Source organism: Erpetoichthys calabaricus, chromosome 12 (genome assembly GCF_900747795.2).
Source record: "Erpetoichthys calabaricus chromosome 12, fErpCal1.3, whole genome shotgun sequence".
NCBI classification, from domain to species: Eukaryota; Metazoa; Chordata; class Cladistia; order Polypteriformes; family Polypteridae; genus Erpetoichthys; species Erpetoichthys calabaricus.
In genome coordinates this window covers 92,276,584-92,298,634 of record NC_041405.2, presented here as the reverse complement: position 1 = coordinate 92,298,634, position 22,051 = coordinate 92,276,584, and the positions used below count along the sequence as shown (strand labels likewise).

General features: G+C 40.5%; 1 protein-coding gene across 1 annotated transcript in view; it reads right to left on the bottom strand.

Annotated features, from left to right (window-relative positions):
* Positions 1-22,051, bottom strand: part of sash3 (SAM and SH3 domain containing 3) — a 64,000-nt gene that overhangs the window by 28,738 nt on the left and 13,211 nt on the right. Inside the window, exon 3 of the mRNA XM_028815886.2 lies at positions 476-622. Coding sequence (XP_028671719.1) covers positions 476-622 — 147 coding nt within the window. The remainder of the gene's footprint in view (positions 1-475; positions 623-22,051) is intronic.

Sequence of the window (22,051 nt, the reverse complement as noted above, 5' to 3'; positions counted from 1 at the left end):
GCACAGATGATAAATATGAACCACAAATTCATCTAATAGCCAGCATATTATGGTATTACACTTATTGAAACAACAGAATTGAAATCAGCAGACTGATTTAATAATGGCCAAATTTACCCTCTTGCTATGAAAAAGTGTAAGAAAAGAAAAAACACTTGTGTTCTCTGAGTTCAGCTTTTAGGAACTGATGATATAAGGCAAAGGAAATTTTAAAAACACACACTTGTGATCTGTGCATTCTGTAACAGCAGTGCAGCCTGTTTGCATGCTTTCCTGCAGAGGGCACTGTTGTACTATTTAGCGTCTGGTTAAAGATAGTAAATCCTCATTTTCTATAGGACACACAATGCAATGAATGGCTCTTTGGTAAAGAATTTTTCTTACAGAAGTTTGAAAAGAGTCTGATGATGTCTCAATGGCACAAAAGGATCAGGTGTTGTACTGAACTCTCTGACAGAAACTCTAAAGCACTCACCCCTTCTTCTGCCAGTGCTTTCTGTACCATTTTCCCCATCTTGCGGTTCATTGTCCTGGAGATTACAGCTCTCCACTTCTTTCCCAGCTTTCCTCCACTTTTGCCACCCTCTTCAGTTGTTGGGGAAGGCCCATCTGCCTCTAGAGTCTGTGGATAACAGAAGATAGTGAAAATAAGTGAAGAGCATGAAGTATGCAGTTTCCTTGTAACAAGGCATAAAATGTAGGCAAGAGAGCACCATGCTTGTTACATGGTGATAAGCCAGTGACCAAATGCAATTTGCAGAACTGAAGGCCAGTGCCTTTTTTATTTAGCGGTCTCAACCACGTTAACATCCTGTTTTTTCTAATTTCTGCATTTAACCACAGCAGCATGCCTAAGAGTGCTACATACATGCAGCCAGAAGTGCTTTTACAAATGTATAGTAATGGGCATGAATGGATTTAGAACAAAACATTTTAGGCTTCTTTCATGAATAGCCCAATCTTTAAAATTAAACCTTTAACTGTGTGACAGGACACCCCTGCATATATTCTGGGAAAGCAGCCATGGGCTCCCCAGTACCTCCCCCGGGATGCTTGGTGGCAGCCTCCCTGGGTGATGTGGGTGCCTCAGTTTCCCGCAGGGTTTCATGGGAGATGGAGTTCTCCACAACCCTGTGGGGATCCAGGGTGGCTGCCAGGGGGTGCTGCATGGATCCCAAAGCCAACCTGGACACCTCTACAGCCCCGCCTGGAAGTGCAATTAGCAACAGGTGATCAAGCACCTGGAACACTTCCGGCTGGGCTATAAAAAGGGCCAGCATCCACCACTAAAGGGCCAGAATCGTGAGGAAGAGGACAAGGTTGCCTGGGAGGAGTGGTGGTGCCAAAGTGGAGGATTGTGTGTTGTGGGTTCAGTGCTTTTGGGACTGTGTTGTGGCTGGGGGGTTCACGGGGAAGACGTGCCCTCCAGCTGAAGAAAATAAAAGTCTTGTTTGGATTTTACACGTGTCTTTGTGTCAGTCTGTGCCATGTCGGGCACTATATAGCGCCTTTCGCACAACTGTCAATTCTTTAACAAGATAAAAAGACTTCTTCTTAACAAATATTTAAAATATAGCACACTAGCCAACCCGTGGCGTAGCATATGCCGCATAATTATTTATTGATGGGTGAACACTTCCTGAACAACACAGTTGTCCAAATGGGGTGGGTTTGAGGATACGACTGTAAGTGAATGAAAAGATGGAACTCTGGAGAGAGCAACATACAATTGTCTGTGACTGAAAACTGGGTTTGGCAGATACAGGCATATCATTTTGAAAGTCTGTCCCTGTGCCTTATTAATTGTCATTGCAAAGGCCAATCTAACAGGAAATTGTCTGCGTGTAAAAGTAAAAGGCAAATTTGAATCTGATGGGGTCAGGGATATCCGGGGAATAAGGACAGTTTGTGAAGTAGGAGCTGCAATAGTTTTACACTCCAGTACATTGTGGTGAATGCTGGTAACAGTCAGTCTAGTGCCATCACCGAGACTTCTTGCTGCCATGAGGTTTCTGAGAAGTATGATGACTGAACCTATTTTAATTTTGAGTTTATGCGGAGGCATGCCAGTGGGAGTAAGACTGTTAAGAAACTCTTCGGGGAATGAAACTTGATCTGCGGGATTGTCTGTGACGATGGAGGCAACGCTGGTGAAAGTTACTTCGTCGGTAGGGATAAGTTTCAGTACTTGTTCATTAAGGTGTAGCGAGTCTTCGTTGGTGACGCTTAATATAGCTTGCATACTGAGTTGTTCCGGAGTCACAGTTGAGAAAACACTTTTTTAATGAGTTTTAAGCACAGGGAAAAAAATGGACATTTGAAACATCTGTAATGTAATAAACCACCAAGAAAAGTAACATTGCAACAATGCACGCTACAAACCGATCAAAATCAAGCCCGGTGCATTCTTTAACTGCCTTCTCTGCCTTATGTGTCCAGCCCCCTTTCTCTTGCGCGTGTGTGTCTCTCTCTCACTCCTGTGTGTGTGCGTCTCTCTCTCGCGCGCCTGTGTGTGTGTGTCTCTCTCTCTCTCGCGCGCCTGTGTGTGTGTCTCTCTCTCGCGTGCCTGTGTGTGTGTCTCTCTCTTGCATGCCTGTGTGTGTGTCTCTCTCGCGCGCCTGTATGTGTGTCTCTCTCTCGCGCGCCTGTGTGTGCGTCTCTCTCTCTTGCGCGCCTGTGTGTGTGTCTCTCTCGCGCGCCTGTATGTGTGTCTCTCTCTCTCGTGCCTGTGTGTGTGTGTCTCTCTCGTGCGCCTGTGTGTGTGTGTGTCTCTCTCGCGCGCCTGTGTGTGTCGCTCTCTCTCTCTCTCTCTGGCTCACTCGCTCACTCGCTGCACAGGGAATGCAAGGAAGAGACTGAACACGTGCGGAAATCATCGGCGCACACGGCTGCTTAGTGAATTATTGTTGGTGGGCGGGGCTCTGTGAGTTGGCCGGTGTGGCGCTGTCTTGCGTGCGTCTTGCTTGCTATGGACGGTTTCTGAGAAGCATGACGACTGAACCTATTTTAATTTTGAGTTTATGCGGAGGCATGCCAATGGGAGTAAGACTGTTAAGAAATTCTTCGGGGAATGAAACTTGATCTGCGGGATCGTCTGTGACGATGGAGGCAATGCTGGTGAAAGTTACTTCGTCCGTAGGGATAAGTTTCAGTACTTGTTCATTATGGTGTAGCGAGTCTTCGTTGGTGACGCTTAATATAGCTTACGTACTGAGTTGTTCTGGAGTCACAATTGAGAAGTCGATGTCGCCATATAGTTGTTGAACGGGATCAGAAATAAAAGGAAAACAATGTGAAGGTAATGGACGTGGGAGGAGTGTTAGAGTTGGCGGGCGGGGCTCTGTCTTGCGTGCCATGGTCGGCTGCTTAGTGAATTGTTGGTAGGCGTGGTCTGTGAGTTGGCGGGCGTGGCTCTGTCTTGCATGCGTCTTGCTTGCCATGGACTTAGTGAATTATATATATAGATACAAAAATTGCTAAAATTTGAAATTTTTGGCAAAAAAAAAATCTGTTATACTAAAGTGAAATCTTAGTCATAAATTAAAAACAAAAAATGACTGATTACATAAGGATTTACCCCATTTTTTAAGAGGGGCATAACAGGAAATTCAATAACATGATACAGGACAGGAACAATGTGTGATGGTCCGGGTTGGTTCCACACTCCCTGGTTGCTTCCAGGAGCTTCTTGCAAACGGAACCGTTAATAGTTGTAAACCGCGATGAGCCAGGCAAATGAGGATACACATAGTCAACAAGGGGTTTGTGCAAAATGATTCAAGTGCTTTTATTAAAACCAATCAAAAGTGTTCAAAAAGTGCAGTTCAAGAACAGATCTTCCATAAATAAATAAGCCATAAAATCAAAGTGTCAAGTGAACAGGCCATGAGTTAAAACCCAATAAATAAACCATGAATTAAACAGGAATAAAACACAGTCATTAAGTCCTTAATCTTTGCCCATTGTTCGACTGAGCCCAGTGCAACTTACACTCTGTCTCCCCGACTCACCCTTAGGTCACTTGGCTGGCCGAGACTCCAGCAGCTGCTGTCCTCCTTACTGACCCCTGTCTTGGCTACCACACCTCTTGGAGATGGCTGTCCCCCAGTCTTTCTTCTCACACTCTTGGCTTTCCTCGAATCCACCACCACTGAACCCACTCCTTCAATAAATCAGTGAAGACAATCTGCCCCTAGAGCACTGATCCTTCATTCTTCTGCAGAGCTACTGACCACTTTGCTTCTCTTTCTCTCTCGCTTACTGGTTCTTAGGCACCCAACTCAGCGTTCACTCACAGTCTTCTGTTGTTCTGATCTGCTCTAATTTTGATCTGATTTTTTGATCCCTTCCTTGTACTGTGCAGGCTCCTTCTGCCACTCCGAGGTGTGAATGAGACACCTGACTGACCTGCTTGAATCTGCACATGAATGCATGATCAGCAAAGCACCCCAGTCAACCCTGGCGTGGCACCTGCATGCGTACACCCGCATCTGTTCGGAGCCTGCATGCTCCAGGGTTCGATTATTTATTTAAAAATTGTACTTCACCATGGATCACTTATCAAAATCCCTCCCACCTCCCCCTCCCCCTTAAGCTGCCATTTGCACAGGAAGGCGCAACACTGCTCCCAACTCAATGTAGCTGGTGGCCAAGGTCTGTGGCATGGCCCTATCACTGCAATAAAACCATAAAAACACTAAAACAAACCCCTTAATACCACAAAGCCCAAGCCACCTTCTTAAAATAGGACATTAAAAGAATAAGAACTTTTAAAATGACTATAAAATCAGCAATAAATACACCATCTGTTAACACTTCCAAATTTTAAAAAGTCCCCTTTAGGCTCGAGTAGGTGGGTTTGTAAAACAGTTAGGCTCATCCCACCACTGCCACCATTGGTGATGGTTCTGGGTTCAGAGGTTCCTGGAAGCAACCAGGCAGCGTGGAGCCAGGCCAGACTGGCACACCATGTTTTACAAGGTCCTGGCAGTGAATACACTCACAAACAATAAAAGTCACCATGTCACTGCAAGTAGTTGGATACTACTAGGGGACTACAGTCAGAGACACCATCAAGGTAAGAAACGGGCCACAAGAGGTAGTATGCTATGTTTTCCAGGGCTGTAATGGATTGAGAGGGTTGACTGACCCAAAAAATAAACTGATACCTATAAGGCTGACTAAAGGCTCATGAGTCTGAGGACACTAGCGTCTGCTGAAGATACCACTTGGAAAAATTGTGGGGTTGCCTTTGACCCCCAAAAACATTCAGGGGTTAAGCCAGACATGTCCAGTTGATGAGTTTAGAACCAGTAGTTTGGAAGCTGGATTTTGGTATAGATGTCAGCCAGTGCAAGGAAGAGGAGAGGGGAGATTGAGAGTGATTGTGAGAGATACTATGAGGTAGACTAGTAGGTGAGCCCCACAATCTGACAGACAGAAGTTCAATATCCATACAGTCAGGGCCAGACAGACTTAAGGGTTTTGTTTCCTTTTTTCTTATCCTTTTTGTATATCGATCTCTTGTACAAATATTGTGTGTAATAAATCTTTTTATTCTGCATACTTTGGCCTCACTGGTGTAATTTTGGCTGTGAATCCACTATGAGAGTGTTCCCTTTGTTTCAGAAGAATCTGATGTGAGTAGGTATCTCAAAATTGGTTCAATTTGGTCCAGCGATGTGTAGTTCTGGTTAGAGTCACTTATCTCTGGTTAGTCCATCCATTCATCCACATGTCCATTTCCTGAAGTCGTTTATTACAGGATTGGTCATAGTTCCAGGCAGTGTTTACAACAAGTAAATAACAGTGACAATGAAACATTCAACATGAGGGAAGGTTACAGAAATTCCCTAGTCAAAGGAATTGAAGGGAAAATTCATCAAAGCAAGCCCTTTTCTGACAAATAAAATAGTTTTAACCTTTATGAAAGTGATTGCTCTCTAGAACCTGAACATTTGACAAAAACTGAGGTTCATGTGAAAGCTGTAAAACCAGAGAGGTGGTGAGATACTCCGATCACAAACAGGAGCTTCTATCCCAGTTACAAAGCATGGTGGTGGCAGCATCCATCGGAATCAAAGATGTACTTTAAAATTGATTTAAATATATGAGAGTAAAACAACACTAAAGTTTTTTTCTTTTTTTATCTCTGTTTTTGTTTTATTCATCTTTTGCACTCAAACTGACTGTCCATAATGTTATTTAGAGCTGTTCTGGAGGCACCTCTGTCAGGCTACATCAACTGGTGTATAATGTCACAGGCACCATTTTGTATGTATATAATAAATGTAGAAAGGAGAGATAAGATGATAGTTTAGAGCAGAAAATGTAGTGTGAGGACTGTTGTGATGCCAGTTTGGAGTCCAGGGCAGATTGCAGGTGTACAGTGTGCTCAGACTCCGTGAAGGTGAAGGTGCACATAGTAGTGTGGACAAGCGGCCCAGGGGGGGTGTTGATGGGGGAATTGGTGATGGGATGCAGATGAGGGTGGTTCAGCCAATTTCGTCTTTAATGCTCTAGGGTGTATAATTAGGCACCTGCTCCCACTGAAGCATAAAAGGAACCTCAGTAGGACCCGGGGGAGGGGGGAGAGCAACCAAAGATTATAAAAAGGCAGAATCAGGAGTGTGAGCCAACGAGGTGATGAGGAGACAGGCGGTCAGTGGCACTACAGGGGAGCAAGAGATACAACGATAAAGGGATCCCCTGCTGAACAGTCTGCAAGAGTGTGGACAATTGGGAGGATCCCTAGGGATTCTGTAGACGCCAACAAGGGTGTGTTGGTAGATGGAGGACTGTCTCTGACCATCTCAGCAAATTCTGAAGCACAGCGTATAGGATGAGATTCAGAGAAAGGGACCACAGCTGTTGTCATTTCAGCTCAGCTGCAAGATCTGCAGGGTGAGATAGAGAAAGAAAGATGGGCTGGGCTGGCAGGAAAGGCAAGAGAAAGGGGTATCACTTTAGATTTGGCATCCCTAATACGCTGTACTTAACTAGGAGTAACTAGGTGTTATTACCTTGTACTTACTGTGTAATACAGTGTAACACTTTAATTAATTACTCAATTGTAATTGTTATTCCACAATTTTTAAAAGTACGTATGTACATAAACTGTAGAATAACAATTATAATATGGTGCATTACATCGTGTTACACAGTAAATACATGGTAATAAAATCTAGTTACTCTGTAATTGTACAGGTAATTACATGGAAAGTAATCACAGCAGATTAGGGACACCTAATCTAAAGTGATACCAAAAAGGGAAACCTGATGTCTGTATGGTTTTAGGCTAGGATTTTAATGTAATGAAAGAACGTGTTTATTTCTGGTTTTATGTCCACAAATACACTGATTTATGGAAGATTATTTATTTATTTATTTATAGAAAACTTACACTGCTCTTTGTTTTGAACACTTTTTGTTGGAGTAATAAAAGCCCCTTGCCCATTTGCAACATCCCTTTGCTGTATGTGTGTGAACCAGGCTATCTTGGTTTCATAACCATCAATGTCCCGGGTTCAAAAGAGTAATGCCATCTGTGGGCAACCTAGTCATCACAAGGAGAAAAAAATAAAAGAACATGAATGTAAAAGGGAAGAAAGTTGAATTTTGGTGGTGTCCTGGTTTTGATGTTTTGTTTTTCTCATTTCATGAGTTTGGGTTCCCCCATATTTTCTAGGTGTTCCAGAGTGGATTGATTGACTGGTTTGAACAGTGCCAAAAGAATACGCTCTTCCTAATGTCTGCCACTCAACAAATAAAACCAGCGACTGAGTAATTGCAGCATTTTTATACCACTTTAAGGACATTTCCTTGAATCAGGAATTTGTGAGCATTGATGATTTATTCATTAAAGTGTCTCTGTTAAATCTTTTAAATCAATTAAATGGACAGTATGGAAAAAGTTAAAAACCTATGTTTAACAAAATTCGGAATTTAATCTGTGGGAGCATAATAAACATGTGTGGCCTGCAATTTTTATCCAAGAGGGGCATCTGCAATTGATATTATGACATTTATCTGGATTTTCATTAAAATTAATTTTGAAGGATTCTGAGAAATTTTAAATTCACATAGTAGAATTGTATTGATCAATTTCAGAACATCACAACAAAAAAACAAACAAATAAAAGCAAATTACATTTTCAACCATGCCTCCAATACTTCTACATTGAAACCTAAGAATGAGCACAAGTCCAAGTGTTTGTACAGAGCAGAGGCCTTACATTCCCTTGGGCAGTCATTGGGTGTCACTGAATCTTTACCTAATGAAACACAGAGTGTTACCATAATCTGTGACACGCTACACCATGAAACAGCCAACTGTACGTCAAATGAGCCTTCAGATACAAGTCAGATACAACGTGTTACATGCATATTGCAATTTTATTTTCCTTGGTTCTGACCCCTCATATATACAGTATATGTGTTTTATCTGGCTAGCTATATTATTCTTCTAAACTCATCCTGCACTGTGGGTATTTTTACAGTGGAATTTAACCTTGAAGATAATTTGAAGGCTGTGTTCCTGAAAGTTTCAGTTCTTCAAGGAGTAGTAGTAGTAGTAACAGTTTGTCATGTGTACAGAACACAGTGAAATTCTTACTTGCATGTCTGGACCAACATAATGGACAGAACAGTTACTTCCTTTTGCATATGTTCACTTTGCTGAAAATGGCAGGTAAGTGATGTATTTTTCCATCTTATGGATTCAGCACTTTAATGTAGACACATTGACAATGCAGGACTATTGAAGTTACCCTTGTGAGTCGGTGTTGGCTCTCTGTGTAATACAGTGATCCCTCCTCCATCGCGGGGGTTGCGTTCCAGAACCCCCCGCGAAAGGTGAAAATCCGTGAAGTAAAAAGCATATATTTATTATGTTTATTTTTATGTTGTCACGCTTGGGTCACAGATTTGCACAGAAACACAGGAGGTTGTAGAGAGACAGGAACTTCATTCAAACACTGCAAACAAACATTTGTCTCTTTTTCAAAAGTATAAACTGTGCTCCATGACAAGACAGAGATGACAGTTCTGTCTCACAATTAAAAGAATGCAAACATATCTTCCTCTTCAAAGGAGTGCGCGTCAGGAGCAGAGAATGTCAGAGAGAGAGAGAGAAAAAAGCAAACAAATCAATAGGGCTGTTTGGCTTTTAAATATGCAAAGCACCGCGCGGGAAGCATATCGAGCAACAAAGTAACAAGTAAGCCCAGCAAGGAAGGGAGCAATGTGAAGGTAGTCTTTCAGCGTTTTTTGAGGAGCGGCTGTATCCTCTAGGGGTACGAACAGCCCCCCTGCTCACAATATATTTGAGGAGTTTTATTTAATACGTAATACGTGCTCTGATTGGGTAGCTTCTCAGCCATCTGCCAATAGGGTCCCTTGTATGAAATCAACTGGGCAAAACCAACTGAGGAAGCATGTACCAGAAATTAAAAGACCCATTGTCCACTGAAACCCACGAACCAGCGAAAAAGCAGCGATATATATTTAAATATGCTTACATATAAATCGGCGATAGAGTGAAACCGCGAAGTCGAAGCGCGATATAGCGAGGGATTACTGTATAGCATGGGGCTGTTGACCCTTAAAATAGGCCTTTTCTCGAGTCTAGCAAGTTAAACAAATAATTCGGGCCCAACAGCCAATGAAAGGCCCCTGACCCACACAAGGAAGGAGAGCAATATGGGGCGGGGATGACTTTAACTGGCTGTCAGACTCAGGTCCTTGAAGTGTGGACCAGAAGCCTTGTGGTGTTTGAAACATGAACTTGTATCTTGGAACATGGACCACAAAGCACAAGCCTAAACATTCAGGGTTCACAACTGCACAAGGTTTCTTTTTAATAAAGGGACAGCACCTCTTTGTTCCACATCTTAAACTGACCTGTGCTCCTCCTGATTAAAAGTATGCCATTGTGGTGTAGTGGCTAACAAACTGAACTCTAAGCTGCTGGTTCAGTCCTTATCTTTGAGTTACATACTCACCCTGCTTGTACTCCAGTAGTACAAAAATAAAATACACAGAAACAGTTGTTTTAACATAGTGCCTTGGGTTTTTTAAATTATTAAAGAAAGGCCACTAATGCTGCACAATGTACTGTAAGTAAATGTAGTGCTTCTGTTTAGAAAGTGAGAAATAATAAACAAAAATAAAACAAGAAAACTAAATGTCATTTAAAGAAGTAACAGATATAAGTAGTACACCTTTAGCAGCACACAGCTGTTTGTTCAGAAGACTATTTTTTTGTAACTTCCTCATTTATGTCTGATCTATTTCTGTTTTGAACTGATGCTGAAAAGAGCAGCAGAATTAAACATGTTAAACCAGATGTTCATTTTTAAAAATGTTAAATGATAAAGCCATTAAAGATTACTGTCACGACTAATTCATTTATTTTAGCTTTTGGTTCAAAAGACCGGTGAAGTAAATGTTTTAAATACGCATTATTGGGTTGGCCCTTGTGACAGGACTGGTCTGAACTCCAGTTGTCAGGACAGAGCAGAGATTCAGTCGTTTGCCTACCTAGTGATACGTTTCAGAATACAGCTGACCATTGACATTTGGACAAATTTGTGGTCACAGTAGGCCTAAGCTATCCAAGCAGGCCCTAGTCCATGAAAGGCATAGTACAATACGTTTGCCCAGAATATTGCACCTATAAGAAACAAATACACAGAAGGCACAACACGACTATGTCACCATATTAACATAAAAAAAATATTACATAAAATCAAAACAAAAATTAAAAAAAAAAAATAAACAGAAGTTCTCTACTCTAAACACATTCCTGGTAAAACTCAAGACATTTGACATCCCCAGCTCATGTACAGGTATTGCTCACAATGGGCCAGTCTTTACTGCAGAGTCAGTTATAATTTTATGATTATCAAGCATTTAGTTAAAGCTTTTAATCCGTGACCAGTCTTGCCTGGGCTCTCCGTTGTGTGGGTATGTACAAGGTTAAAACTTATAACTGGTTGTGGCAGCAAGGGGCACAGCAGTAAACAGAAAACCTCCTTGATTTCAGGGTCTTGTTTATCAGTAACCTACAAGGACATGAGGGACTGTTCACTAATCATATACTCCTGTAATTAACTGTGCATTTAACAAGTGTAATAGGTGTGTACAGTATGTAATACACAGATATCAACATAGCAAAGTACAGTGAAGTCTTGAAGGGAAATCCAACTTCTGCCTGCAAGAGACCTGGGGCCTGGCACCTAGATTTCATTAATTTGGTTTAATGTAAGTTTGAACTTATTCATCCCAATTTTTTCTACTAATGAGGAAAACATGAATTATTTTATCTGAGGGGTGACACAAATTAGTACTGCCAAGTGAATTTTTTGTAGGCTGGCATCTTTCCTGACTGAGTTGACTGCATTATGGAGTTTGGATCTTGTCCTCTTTTTAACATTTTCTGGCTCTGATGATAGCTGTGAGTCTTAACTGCTCCTTGTCACTGCGTGTGAATAGATAATTAGTGTGCTAGGCAATGGACTGGCACCCTGCTGAGGTTGGTATATCGGTTTATACCAGAACTGTTTAAATATGTTTTGTGCCCTACAGCTAGAAGAGAAGGGATTTTAGAAAAGAGAAAGACTTCTATTCTACATATTTAGCGTGTTTGGTAGCATATTTTAGCATCATGGGTTCAGTTTGCACAGTCTCCTCTTTTTCTGTTGGTACTCCACTTTCAACAACATGTAAATTGGGCTAATGGGCAGCACTAAACTGACCCTGTGTGAGTTGGGGAGAATAAATGTGAAGCTGCCTGGTGATTAACTTGTGCCCAGTTCATAGTTGGCTCTTGTTCTGTACCTCATGCTGCTACCAAAGACTGCAACCCCCTGACCTTAAATTGGAGTAAGTGGGGTCTGAAAATTACTAAATAAACAATCCTTAGAAGCTCATTTTATGAAGTTTGCTTTAACACGTATAGTTTGGAATGAGCAAAAAATAAGTAAAATTGACGTGTTACAATACACAAGTACAGTATCTCTGCTTGTTATAAATAAATATCCTGTATTCTGAATCCTCTGAGAGGGAAGACTTTCTAACATCTCTTGAAGGTTAAATGCTGTAAATAGCCGAGTTGCACAGGCTTGTGTTCAGCCAGTCTATAAGGGTGCTATTTAAAGTTCTTGGTACAAATCAAATAATGCCCTCATTGACCTAACACAATTAGTAATAATGATCAAGTGCACCAAACTTGGGGTCAAGATTTTGTCAAATATACTGATTCGGAAAGATGAGTCTTTTAATTTATAATATACATGGACCAGATGAAGATCAGTTTAACACTTTCTTTCTGTTATGTGAGTTGTATGAAATATAGGTTACCTTCCATCCATCCATTTTTTTTTCTTCTCTGGCAGCAATGTGATAAGGCATCCAGTCGTGATGGGACTGTAGACACTCAAACACACATACAGCACAGGGCCATACACAGGAAGTCATTTAGAGTCACTAATCAACCTGTCTGGGTGGCTTTAAAGTGTACGAGCAAACCAAAGTCCCGAAAAAGACAATGTGTGTATGGGGTAAATAAGTCAAATTTATATACAGCCCACCCATATATACACACACACAACCTAAAACCTTTAAAAAAACATAAACCACTATGTATTTAATGAAGCATTTATTAATGTATATATAAAATTAGTAGCCAAAGTATATTTGCCAGTATATTTGTAGAATAGGTTAAGGAAAGAAAACAAAGGTTTATTTGCTTTTTAAACGATGACAACTGTCATCCAAGGACTCTGTGGCTCTGAGGCTAGGGATCTGCACTGGCAATCGAAAGGTTGCTGGTTCGAATCCCGTAAATGCCAAAAGGGACTCTGCTCTGTTGGGCCCTTGAGCAAGGCCCTTAACCTGCAATTGCTGAGCGCTTTCAGTAGTGAGAAAACTGTTATATAAATGCAAAGAATTATTATTATTCACACTGCCTCTTTATCAATGTCTCTTCTCTTATGAATTGAGAATTTGTTTTTTTTGGGTCTGATTGAATTCCAGAATTGCAGTAACTCCCTGTAACCATGAAATCATGAATGTTGTCATGTCTGACTTGTGCCCTTAGGTGGGCAGTTCGTTATGCTTAAATTATGAAGAAAAGCCGACAAAGTAGAAGTCAAACAACAACTCTTTGGTTTTTCTTTGTGTTTTGCTGCACTTCCACTCTCGATCAAGCCTCACCGAATACCATTCTGCAAAACCACACAGTGCCCCTTTTTCTATTACAGTAGATAGAATCAGCATGTGACATTGCCCGGGTAAGTAGTGTTGTTAGTCTCTGATTATTTTGTCTGCTAGTTTGGCTTCAGTCTGTTCGGATGTTTCATTTGCTCTGAGCCAGCAGGTGGCACTGGTGTGTAAATCTCTGGGACCCCTTGGGTCAAAATGTTTGGCTCAAAAGAGCAACTATTCCAATTTTGGTTCACATTGGTCAACGGGTGAAGGATTGTATAATGTACCGGTACATACGGATAAACAGACATTCTATTTCATATATAATATAGATTTGGTATCAGAATGATAAAATAAGAGATTAGAAGAGGTAACATGGTATAAATGATATGTTTGATGGAAAATGCCCTCATTTTCAAAGCTGAGGCCTTTGGGAGAAGTTCAGACAACACTACAGTGCATCCGGAAAATATTCACAGCGCATCACTTTTTCCACATTTTGTTATGTTACAGCCTTATTCCAAAATGGATTGAATTCATTTTTTTCCTCAGAATTCTACGCACAACACCCCATAATGACAACATGAAAAAGGTTTACTTGAGATTTTTGCAAATTTATTAAAAATAAAAAAATTGAGAAAGCACATGTACATAAATATTCACAGCCTTTGCCGTGAAGCTCGAAATTGAGCTCAGGCGCATCCTGTTTCCCCTGATCATCTTTGAGATGTTTCTGCAGCTTAATTGGAGTCCACCTGTGGTAAATTCAGTTGATTGGACATGATTTGAAAAGGCACACACCTGTCTATATAAGGTCCCACAGTTGACAGTTCATGTCAGAGCACAAACCAAGCATGAAGTCAAAGGAATTGTCTGTAGACCTTCGAGACAGGATTGTCTCGAGGCATATATCTGTATATATGTTTTTCAACGGCAGGAACTGGGAGACTAGTCAGGATAAAGGGAAAGATGACTACAGCAATGTACAGAGACATCCTGGATGAAAACCTGCTCCAGAACACTCTTGACCTCAGACTGGGGCGACGGTTCATCTTTCAGCAGGACAACGACCCTAAGCACACAGCCAAGATATCAAAGGAGTGGCTTCAGGACAACTCTGTGAATGTCCTTGAGTGTCCCAGCCAAAGCCCAGACTTGAATCCGATTGAACATCTCTGGAGAGATCTTATAATGTCTGTGCACCGACGCTTCCCATCCAACCTGATGGAGCTTGAGAGGGTGCTGCAAAGAGGAATGGGCGAAACTGGCCAAGGATAGGTGTGCCAAGCTTGTGGCATCATATTCAACAAGACGTGAGGCTGTAATTGCTGCCAAAGGTGCATCGACAAAGTATTCAGCAAAGGCTGTGAATACTTATGTACATGTGATTTCTCAGTTTTTTTTTATTTTTAATAAATTTGCAAAATCCTCAAGTAAACTTTTTCACGTTGTCATTATGGGGGTGTTGTGTACAGAATTCTGAGGAAAAAAATGAATTTAATCCATTTTGAATAAGGCTGTAACATAACAAAAGGTGGAAAAAGTGATGCGCTGTGAATACTTTCTGGATGCACTGTATATGGTGGCTGGATGTTTCTACTAGATGTTTCACCAAGCAAGTGTGGAAGGTTAAATTTTATATTTCTGCCATTGGAGTAATGAAACTTGGCTGGAAGGTCACACCTATTTTGGGGAGATACATCAATTTTCAAATTATAATTTGTGCTTGGCAGTAGAACCCTGTGTGTTATCTTGTTATTTTTCACTCCTGGTATGATCACATTGCAGTAGATGCTTTGCTAAAACCTTGATTTCCCCTCACACTTCATCACACTCCCAAATTTACTTACACAATGCTGAATCGTGGGCTGCGTTGCTGCGGGGATTTGCTCAGCTGGCTGGTTGCTCAAGTTAGCTCTCCTGTGGGGCAGTTTAGAAAGTTCAAGACTGAAACAATCTGCTCCTAAAGGTACATGCTTTATATTTTATATTATTGTCATTATTAAACTCAGAAATCAAATATTCATGTGTGCCTTAAATGCTGAGTTCAAAGTTTAAGGTTGAGTTCATCTCTCAAAAATGATGATGATGATGAGATTCATCTTAATCGCGGTTAGTCCAACAAAGGTAGCTTGTAAATTGGTCTCAGTCATATAGAAACTTTGCCTTCCCTTGTGACATTCATCAATAAAAACTTGCTGAGTCATGATATATTTTAACAACAAACTGATTAATGTTGTGGTGAATTTGCACTACGCCAATTACAATTGCTTTCTATGAAGGTGGCTGTGCAGGTTGTGTGTCGTTCCTGTAGATCCATAGTGCAGTCTACACTCTCATGTGCAGTAGTTCTGTCTGAACAGTTCACTCTAGGCCTTTATCTGACAAAGAGGATTATCATTCAACAGCCATTTTAAAGCTTTTCTTTGTTCACCTCACATGCAGAAAAAACCTGTGGCTACCATGAACCAAGCCAAGGCCTGCCTATGATAATGCAAAATTTGTTACACAGGCCTGTCAACGAATTAATGAACTTGTTAAAACGTGGCCTCTATATCTGCCCAACTGCTTGTCATCTGATTGCTCTTGGCTGCAAGAAGACTTGTGGTATTTTGATTCATTATTTGTATTCTGAGCAATGAAATACCTGTTAGTAGAAGCATTGTCATGTTTGTCAAGCAGTGTTACTCTATCTAATTTTGTGTGCAGCTTCACAAAACGACAATACAGACAGTTAAAAGTTTAAGAGAGCGTATCGCAGATTGGGTTTTATTTATCCCAGGCTCAGCTTTTTCATTCACTTAAAGACTTCTTCAGCCTCAAATTGGCAAGAAGAGGATTATCTGCCATGATAATGCTCTTGTTCACTGTGCTTCACCAGTTATGGACTTGCTGTCCTCCATGGACACTGTATTCACCAGATCCATCAGCATGTGAAGAATCCGCTAAAAGCACAGTGCTTTCAAACAACCGCAAGCTTCCAGACAACAATAGCCTATGCTGAAGGAACTTTCCAAGAATTTTGAAACAAGCTCTTTTGTAGGAGACAAAGTTAATGTGCTATACATATTACTGTTACATTTTCTATAATGTCAGTCTCATTAATGTCACGACAGATCTTGGATTTCTTTCATTTACTACCAGCCTGTGACGTTCCACTGCCCAACTTCTTTGCCCTGATGATCAAATCGCATGCTTGAAGGAGTGATGGTGTACTCAAAGGCAATTTGACTTCCTGTATTGTCTTTCTGTGGCATGATAAAATTGTGTAAAAATGAGGTGTGAAGCAGCTCTTAGATTATGTTTGCTTTCAGCAGGAAAAGCATTCTTCTTTAAACACAGAAGCCAGCATAGATGTTTAAAAATAAAAGCTGATTTTATTTATGCCTGAAGCAGAAGTGAATCTAAATTGGTGTGGTACAGCAGGGATGTGCAATACTCTAATTCTGTACGATTAGGCAAATGATGACACGATAAACCCATAAAAGAGACAAATCAATGACGCACCTGCAGTAACTGGACAACAAACAAAACTCATTAATGGCACCAATGTTTGGGTTTTGGTAGGCTGTCCATTCTTTTTTGTGTTCTTACCTGCATTATTCTATTTAGGGTCATGAGGAACTGGAGCTTCTTTGAGCAGCAGTGGATATATGGTAGAATCTCAACGTAGATGTAATTCTCGTTCATTGCAACGATCTACATCCTCAAAATCCTGAAATCCAATACCCTGCATGTGATGTCCAAGCAGCACATATAGGAAACAACACACATGACCCAGCAAGACAAATAAACCAAACGTCCCTGTTCTGGAAGTGATCCATTCCACCTACATACACATGAGTGGAGAAGACCACAATGACACAAATCAGAAGATACATAAAAGAACATATGATTTGGTTAAGAATGCTTTAGCTGTGGACAGATCACTTTATCATAAATGCCAATTCATCCATTTTATGAATTGGAATGATCTGTTGTAGGATTTGTCTTGGCTGCACTAATTCTTCTGTTTCCTAAGCCTGTTCATCTAACTGGCCAAGTTAGCTGGGGTAACAGTCCTTGAAAATACAGACATTTGTTTTTTGTAAAACACCATTGGTCATATATAGTGCTGTTTTTGTTCCTGTCATATACTATGATTAAGATAATCAGTTAAACGTTCTGCCGTACTTTGTCATCGTGTTTTATGTGCCACCCCACTTTGATATGTGAGACTGTGCTGTCCAGCTGTCCCTTTGAAGTTAAGACAAATAAGAAATTAAATGTTAGATTGCTTTTACAACTTTCGAATATCTTCTTCACATCCATACTGTGGCTAACACAGAGTGTACGTGTGTCGTGCTTCAGATCAAGAGACTAGTTCATATTGTTTAAGGATAGATGGACTGAGCAGAGGAAAAAGAAAAAACGTTTACAGTGGAGTAGGCAGTTCAGCATGGCGCAGGCTATTCAGTCTAACACATCTGGTCCATTCTCTTCACCAAAATCGTCAATATTTGAATGTTCCCTGAGGTCTGATTTCAATTAGATTGCTTGGTAACTTGTTCCACCTATGCTTAAGTGCCAATGTGATAAATCTTTTATAACATGTGTGTGACATTTACATAAAACAGTCTTTCATCTGTGCTGTCACACTGTTGTCTCTTCATAATTTTAAACACTTCTATCTTGTTACCCCTTGTTTAAACTGAAAAATGAAGCTGTTCCTCTTAGCTTATACAGTTCTACAGTTTCAGTATTAGTGCTGCCGTCTAGTGTCTTTATCGTAATATGGAGATCAGAACTGCCATCACACAGTACTCCAAATATTGCTTCACCAGTGCTCTGTACACATTAATCCTAACTTTTCTTAATGTATACTCCACATGGTAACTCACCTAGATTTTCAAGTCCTGTGTTTGGTTCTGAGTATTGGAAGCTGCAGATATGATATGCTGGATGGAGTGCACATGAGACATATGAGAAACACAGGCCAGTGAGGCTTTTGTGTTCAGTAAGGAAGATTTTAAAGGGGGCTTATCTGTGCTTTACTGAGTTGATCAGCTTTTTCTGCAGCATACGGATGATGTGATGGTGATCTCGGACCCAGACAGTAGCCTTCTGGACAAGCAGAATCTTACTCAGTGGTTGCAACAATAATTACATATTAGTTTATGTCAGACTGAGACTGAGACAGCTTTAGGCAGTTGATGTTTCTTAGGTGAGTAAAAGCTGACATTTTAAACTGCATATTAAAATGAGACTGTGTGGTCCTGGATAACACTGTAGCTGATTTGGACAACTGACTAGACTTTGTGAGTTTTACAATCCAGGTATTGATGCTCAAATACACATGGTATTCCACAGAGAAAATGATTGGCTTGAGTGGTTTGGTAATGAGCAGCAGTAACAGTGAGAATTATGTTCATGGTGACAGATGATCAGTCCAAGTGAAATTGTGTAGAAAGAAGTCTTGTGGATTTCCATATTTGAGAAGGATAGTTGGGGCCATTTCTGGACATAAACAAACTCAGTAACAGTGAGAATTATGTTCATGGTGACAGATGATCAGTCCAAGTGAAATTGTGTTGAAAGACGTCTTGTGGATTTCCATATTTGAGAAGGATAGTTGGGGCCATTTCTGGACATAAACAAACTATGTGACCATTCGGGGTTTAATAGTCAGTGAGAGGTCTTCTGTTGCAACATAACATTCTCAAACCTGCTTAATCATGCTTATGGACACTGGGGCCCATCGCCTGTCTCTGTGATACTGGACACAAGGCAGGATGCCAGCTCTGACCAGGTCCATTTAAATGGGTCACTCACACACACACGCTTATTGGCATTAATTTAAAGTCATGAATTAACCTGACCTGCATGTCTTTGGGATTGTGTGAGGAAAACAGTTAAACTGACACAGACACACAGAATATGCAATCTCCACATGGATGACAAATGGATTTAGGGTTTAAGTCCAGGACACTACCCTTGTGCTACCATGCTACGTGCATTTAATTATTTTGGATATGTTTTTATAAATGTATATCATGTTTTTATGCATTTATTTCTAATAGGATTGACTACAGCAATGCGGTGTTCACTGGATGTCCAAACTGTTCTTTATACAGCTTCCAATTAATCCAAAATGCTGCTGCAAGAATTTTTACAAGAACAAGAAAATGCAAACTCCAGTTCTTAAATCTTTACACTGGCTCCTGGTTAAGTTTAGGGCAGATTTCAAATCCTCCTTTTAACATATAAAGCCTTAAATGGCCAAGACACCCAGCTTACTTATCTGACCTTATCATGATTTACAAACCAGAGTGCATATTAAGATCTTCACTTTAGCATGCCCAGACTAGAGCTGCTGTTTAACTGTGGATATGCATCTCTGTTATTAGTCATCAGCACTAAAACATAAGTAATAGGAGAGTTATAATTTGTTACTAACTCTTTGTACTCAAATGTGGCACTTGGTGCCACTGCCCACCTGCCAAGTTGTTTGCCTGCTTAAGGTAAAGTCATCTCTGATGGAGGAGCACTGGACTCGTCGGGTAGAGGGGTTCTTTCATCAGATTGGCCGGCCCAGCACTGACTCAGCTGTGGAATGACCAGTAGCATGGAGGCAGCTTGATGGCTGAGGTCTCCAGGACTCTGAACAAATCGGAATCCTATTATGTGATATAATCTGCTCTTACTTTTTTGCCCTGTACTTGTACCACTACTATTGTACTATTATATTGTATTGAGAATTATTTGTGTCCTCTTCTGTGTATTGCATTTACCCCTTTGTTTGACAACCACTGCATGCCCAACCTACCTGGAAAGGGGTTTCTCTCTGAATTGCCTCCCTCAAGATTTCTCTCATTGTTTCCCTACAAGGTTTTTTTTGGCCATGTTTTTCTTGTCTTCTTAGAGAGTCAAGGCTTGGGGGCTAGACAGGCCTGTTAAAGCCCATTGTGGCACTCCTTGTGTGATTTTGGGCTATACAAAAATAAATTGTATTGTATAAGGTTATTAAGTATCTATCTATCTATCTATCTATCTATCTATCTATCTATCTATCTATCTATCTATCTATCTATCTATCTATCTATCTATCTATCTATCTATCTATCTATCTATCTATCTATCTATCTATCTATCTATTGCCACATGTGTAGAGTACAGTGAAATTCCTACTTGCATGGGCAATGCCCCAAAACAAGTCCGTCACTTAGCCTGCCAGAGAGCCTAGAAAAGGTGTTGGAAATGGAGTCTGATTTTGTGTTGTTAATAGATACTTGTCTCTGTCTGTGAGGTAAGGCTTGAACCAAGTTGGTAAGGCCTTTCATCACGATTGAGTGATCTTTATTGTCCATCTACATTTGAAAAAAATCACAAAGGTCGGGAATTTTGGGTTAATTGTTACGATACTCAGCATCACAGTGGTATAGGGTCTACCATTGTAGAATCACAGTGCAGACATTACTCTGGCTATTGTCTGGGTGGAGTGTTAACGTTATTACTGTGTTTTTGTTGGGATTTCTCTGTGTACTTTTTATTTTCATCTTATTTCTGTGGATTAATAAATTACCAGGTGTCTCTAAATTGGCACAGTGAGTGACAGTAAATGTGTGTTAATATGCCCTGCAGTGGACTGGTGCCTCATTCAGTATTGGTGTTGGTATAGGCCCTGACTCCATAGGGTCCTGAAGTAAAATGATTGGGTGAAGAAAATAAATGTGGATGAAAAGCTGGCTAAGTGTTTAGAAAGGAGCAGACTTCAGACTGACACTCATGATGATATACAGTTGACAGGAACACAACACTCAAGAATATTAAATAGGTTGGGAAGGTTAGAGAATGGTTTGTAGCTCCTAGAACTTCCAGAGTCCAGTCTGTTTTTTAAAGAAAGGGAGGGCAGCAGTAGAAAGTTCAAGGGTCAGAGTAGTAAGACATTATGAAAGGTGTTAATAGTATGACGTATACAGTGATTTATACTTGATGACTGATGTTATGTCTAACTTAGATGGGCTATGGCCCACACAGCCCTGAACTGAAGATTTGACAGCAGTCATAAAGGAATACAATGGCTGGAATGAAATAAGATACTTGTGAGGTGTTGCCAGCAAGCTGACCGTGGAGTTTTTTCAGCTTGAAAGTGTTTAACAAGAGTATAATATTTTCCATCAGTAATGAGGCATGTTGACAGTTTGTTTAATTTCTACAGCAATGTTATTGATGTAGTACAGCTGGAGTGAACAATATTAAGACTGATAAAAGAAGTAGCCTTGTGAAGTATATCCTTATGCTGAAGGAGTGTATGTACTGTTCAGGAAACCTGTACAACTAATTATCCTTACAACCTTCCCTTTTAAACTTACATAATCCAGTATAAGGTCATTGTGGACTGGTTTCTGCTAGTACACCGGTGTGGTCCATGCTGAGAAAACTTGTTTGGCAGATAAGATCTTCTGGAGTGAGCCTTCTTGCCATCCCAGGCCTTACACAGTTGCTCATTTGGTTTTCTTCTGCCCCTTTTCTTCATAATGTTCACCTGGTTCCCATACTCCAGTCCAGACTGGTGGCCTTCCTCTTCTCTAATGCTCACCAAAATGGACATTCTTCTGTGCAGACTGTGGCAGTTTAATTAGCATTATTCTTGTTTCTCTGATTTACATCTGCTCTTCTCTGTTGTGCTGAGCTTTTCTTCATTTTAGTCTGCCAATTAACTTAAGAAATTCTAATATTTTAATAAATATTTAAAAATGCTTTTTGCTTTATGAGCTACTTTGTAAGGTATAAACTTAAGGTTGTTTTTCAGGGCTGCAAAGACTAACTGTCATTTACCTTTCCTATTCTGTTGACTATTCAATTG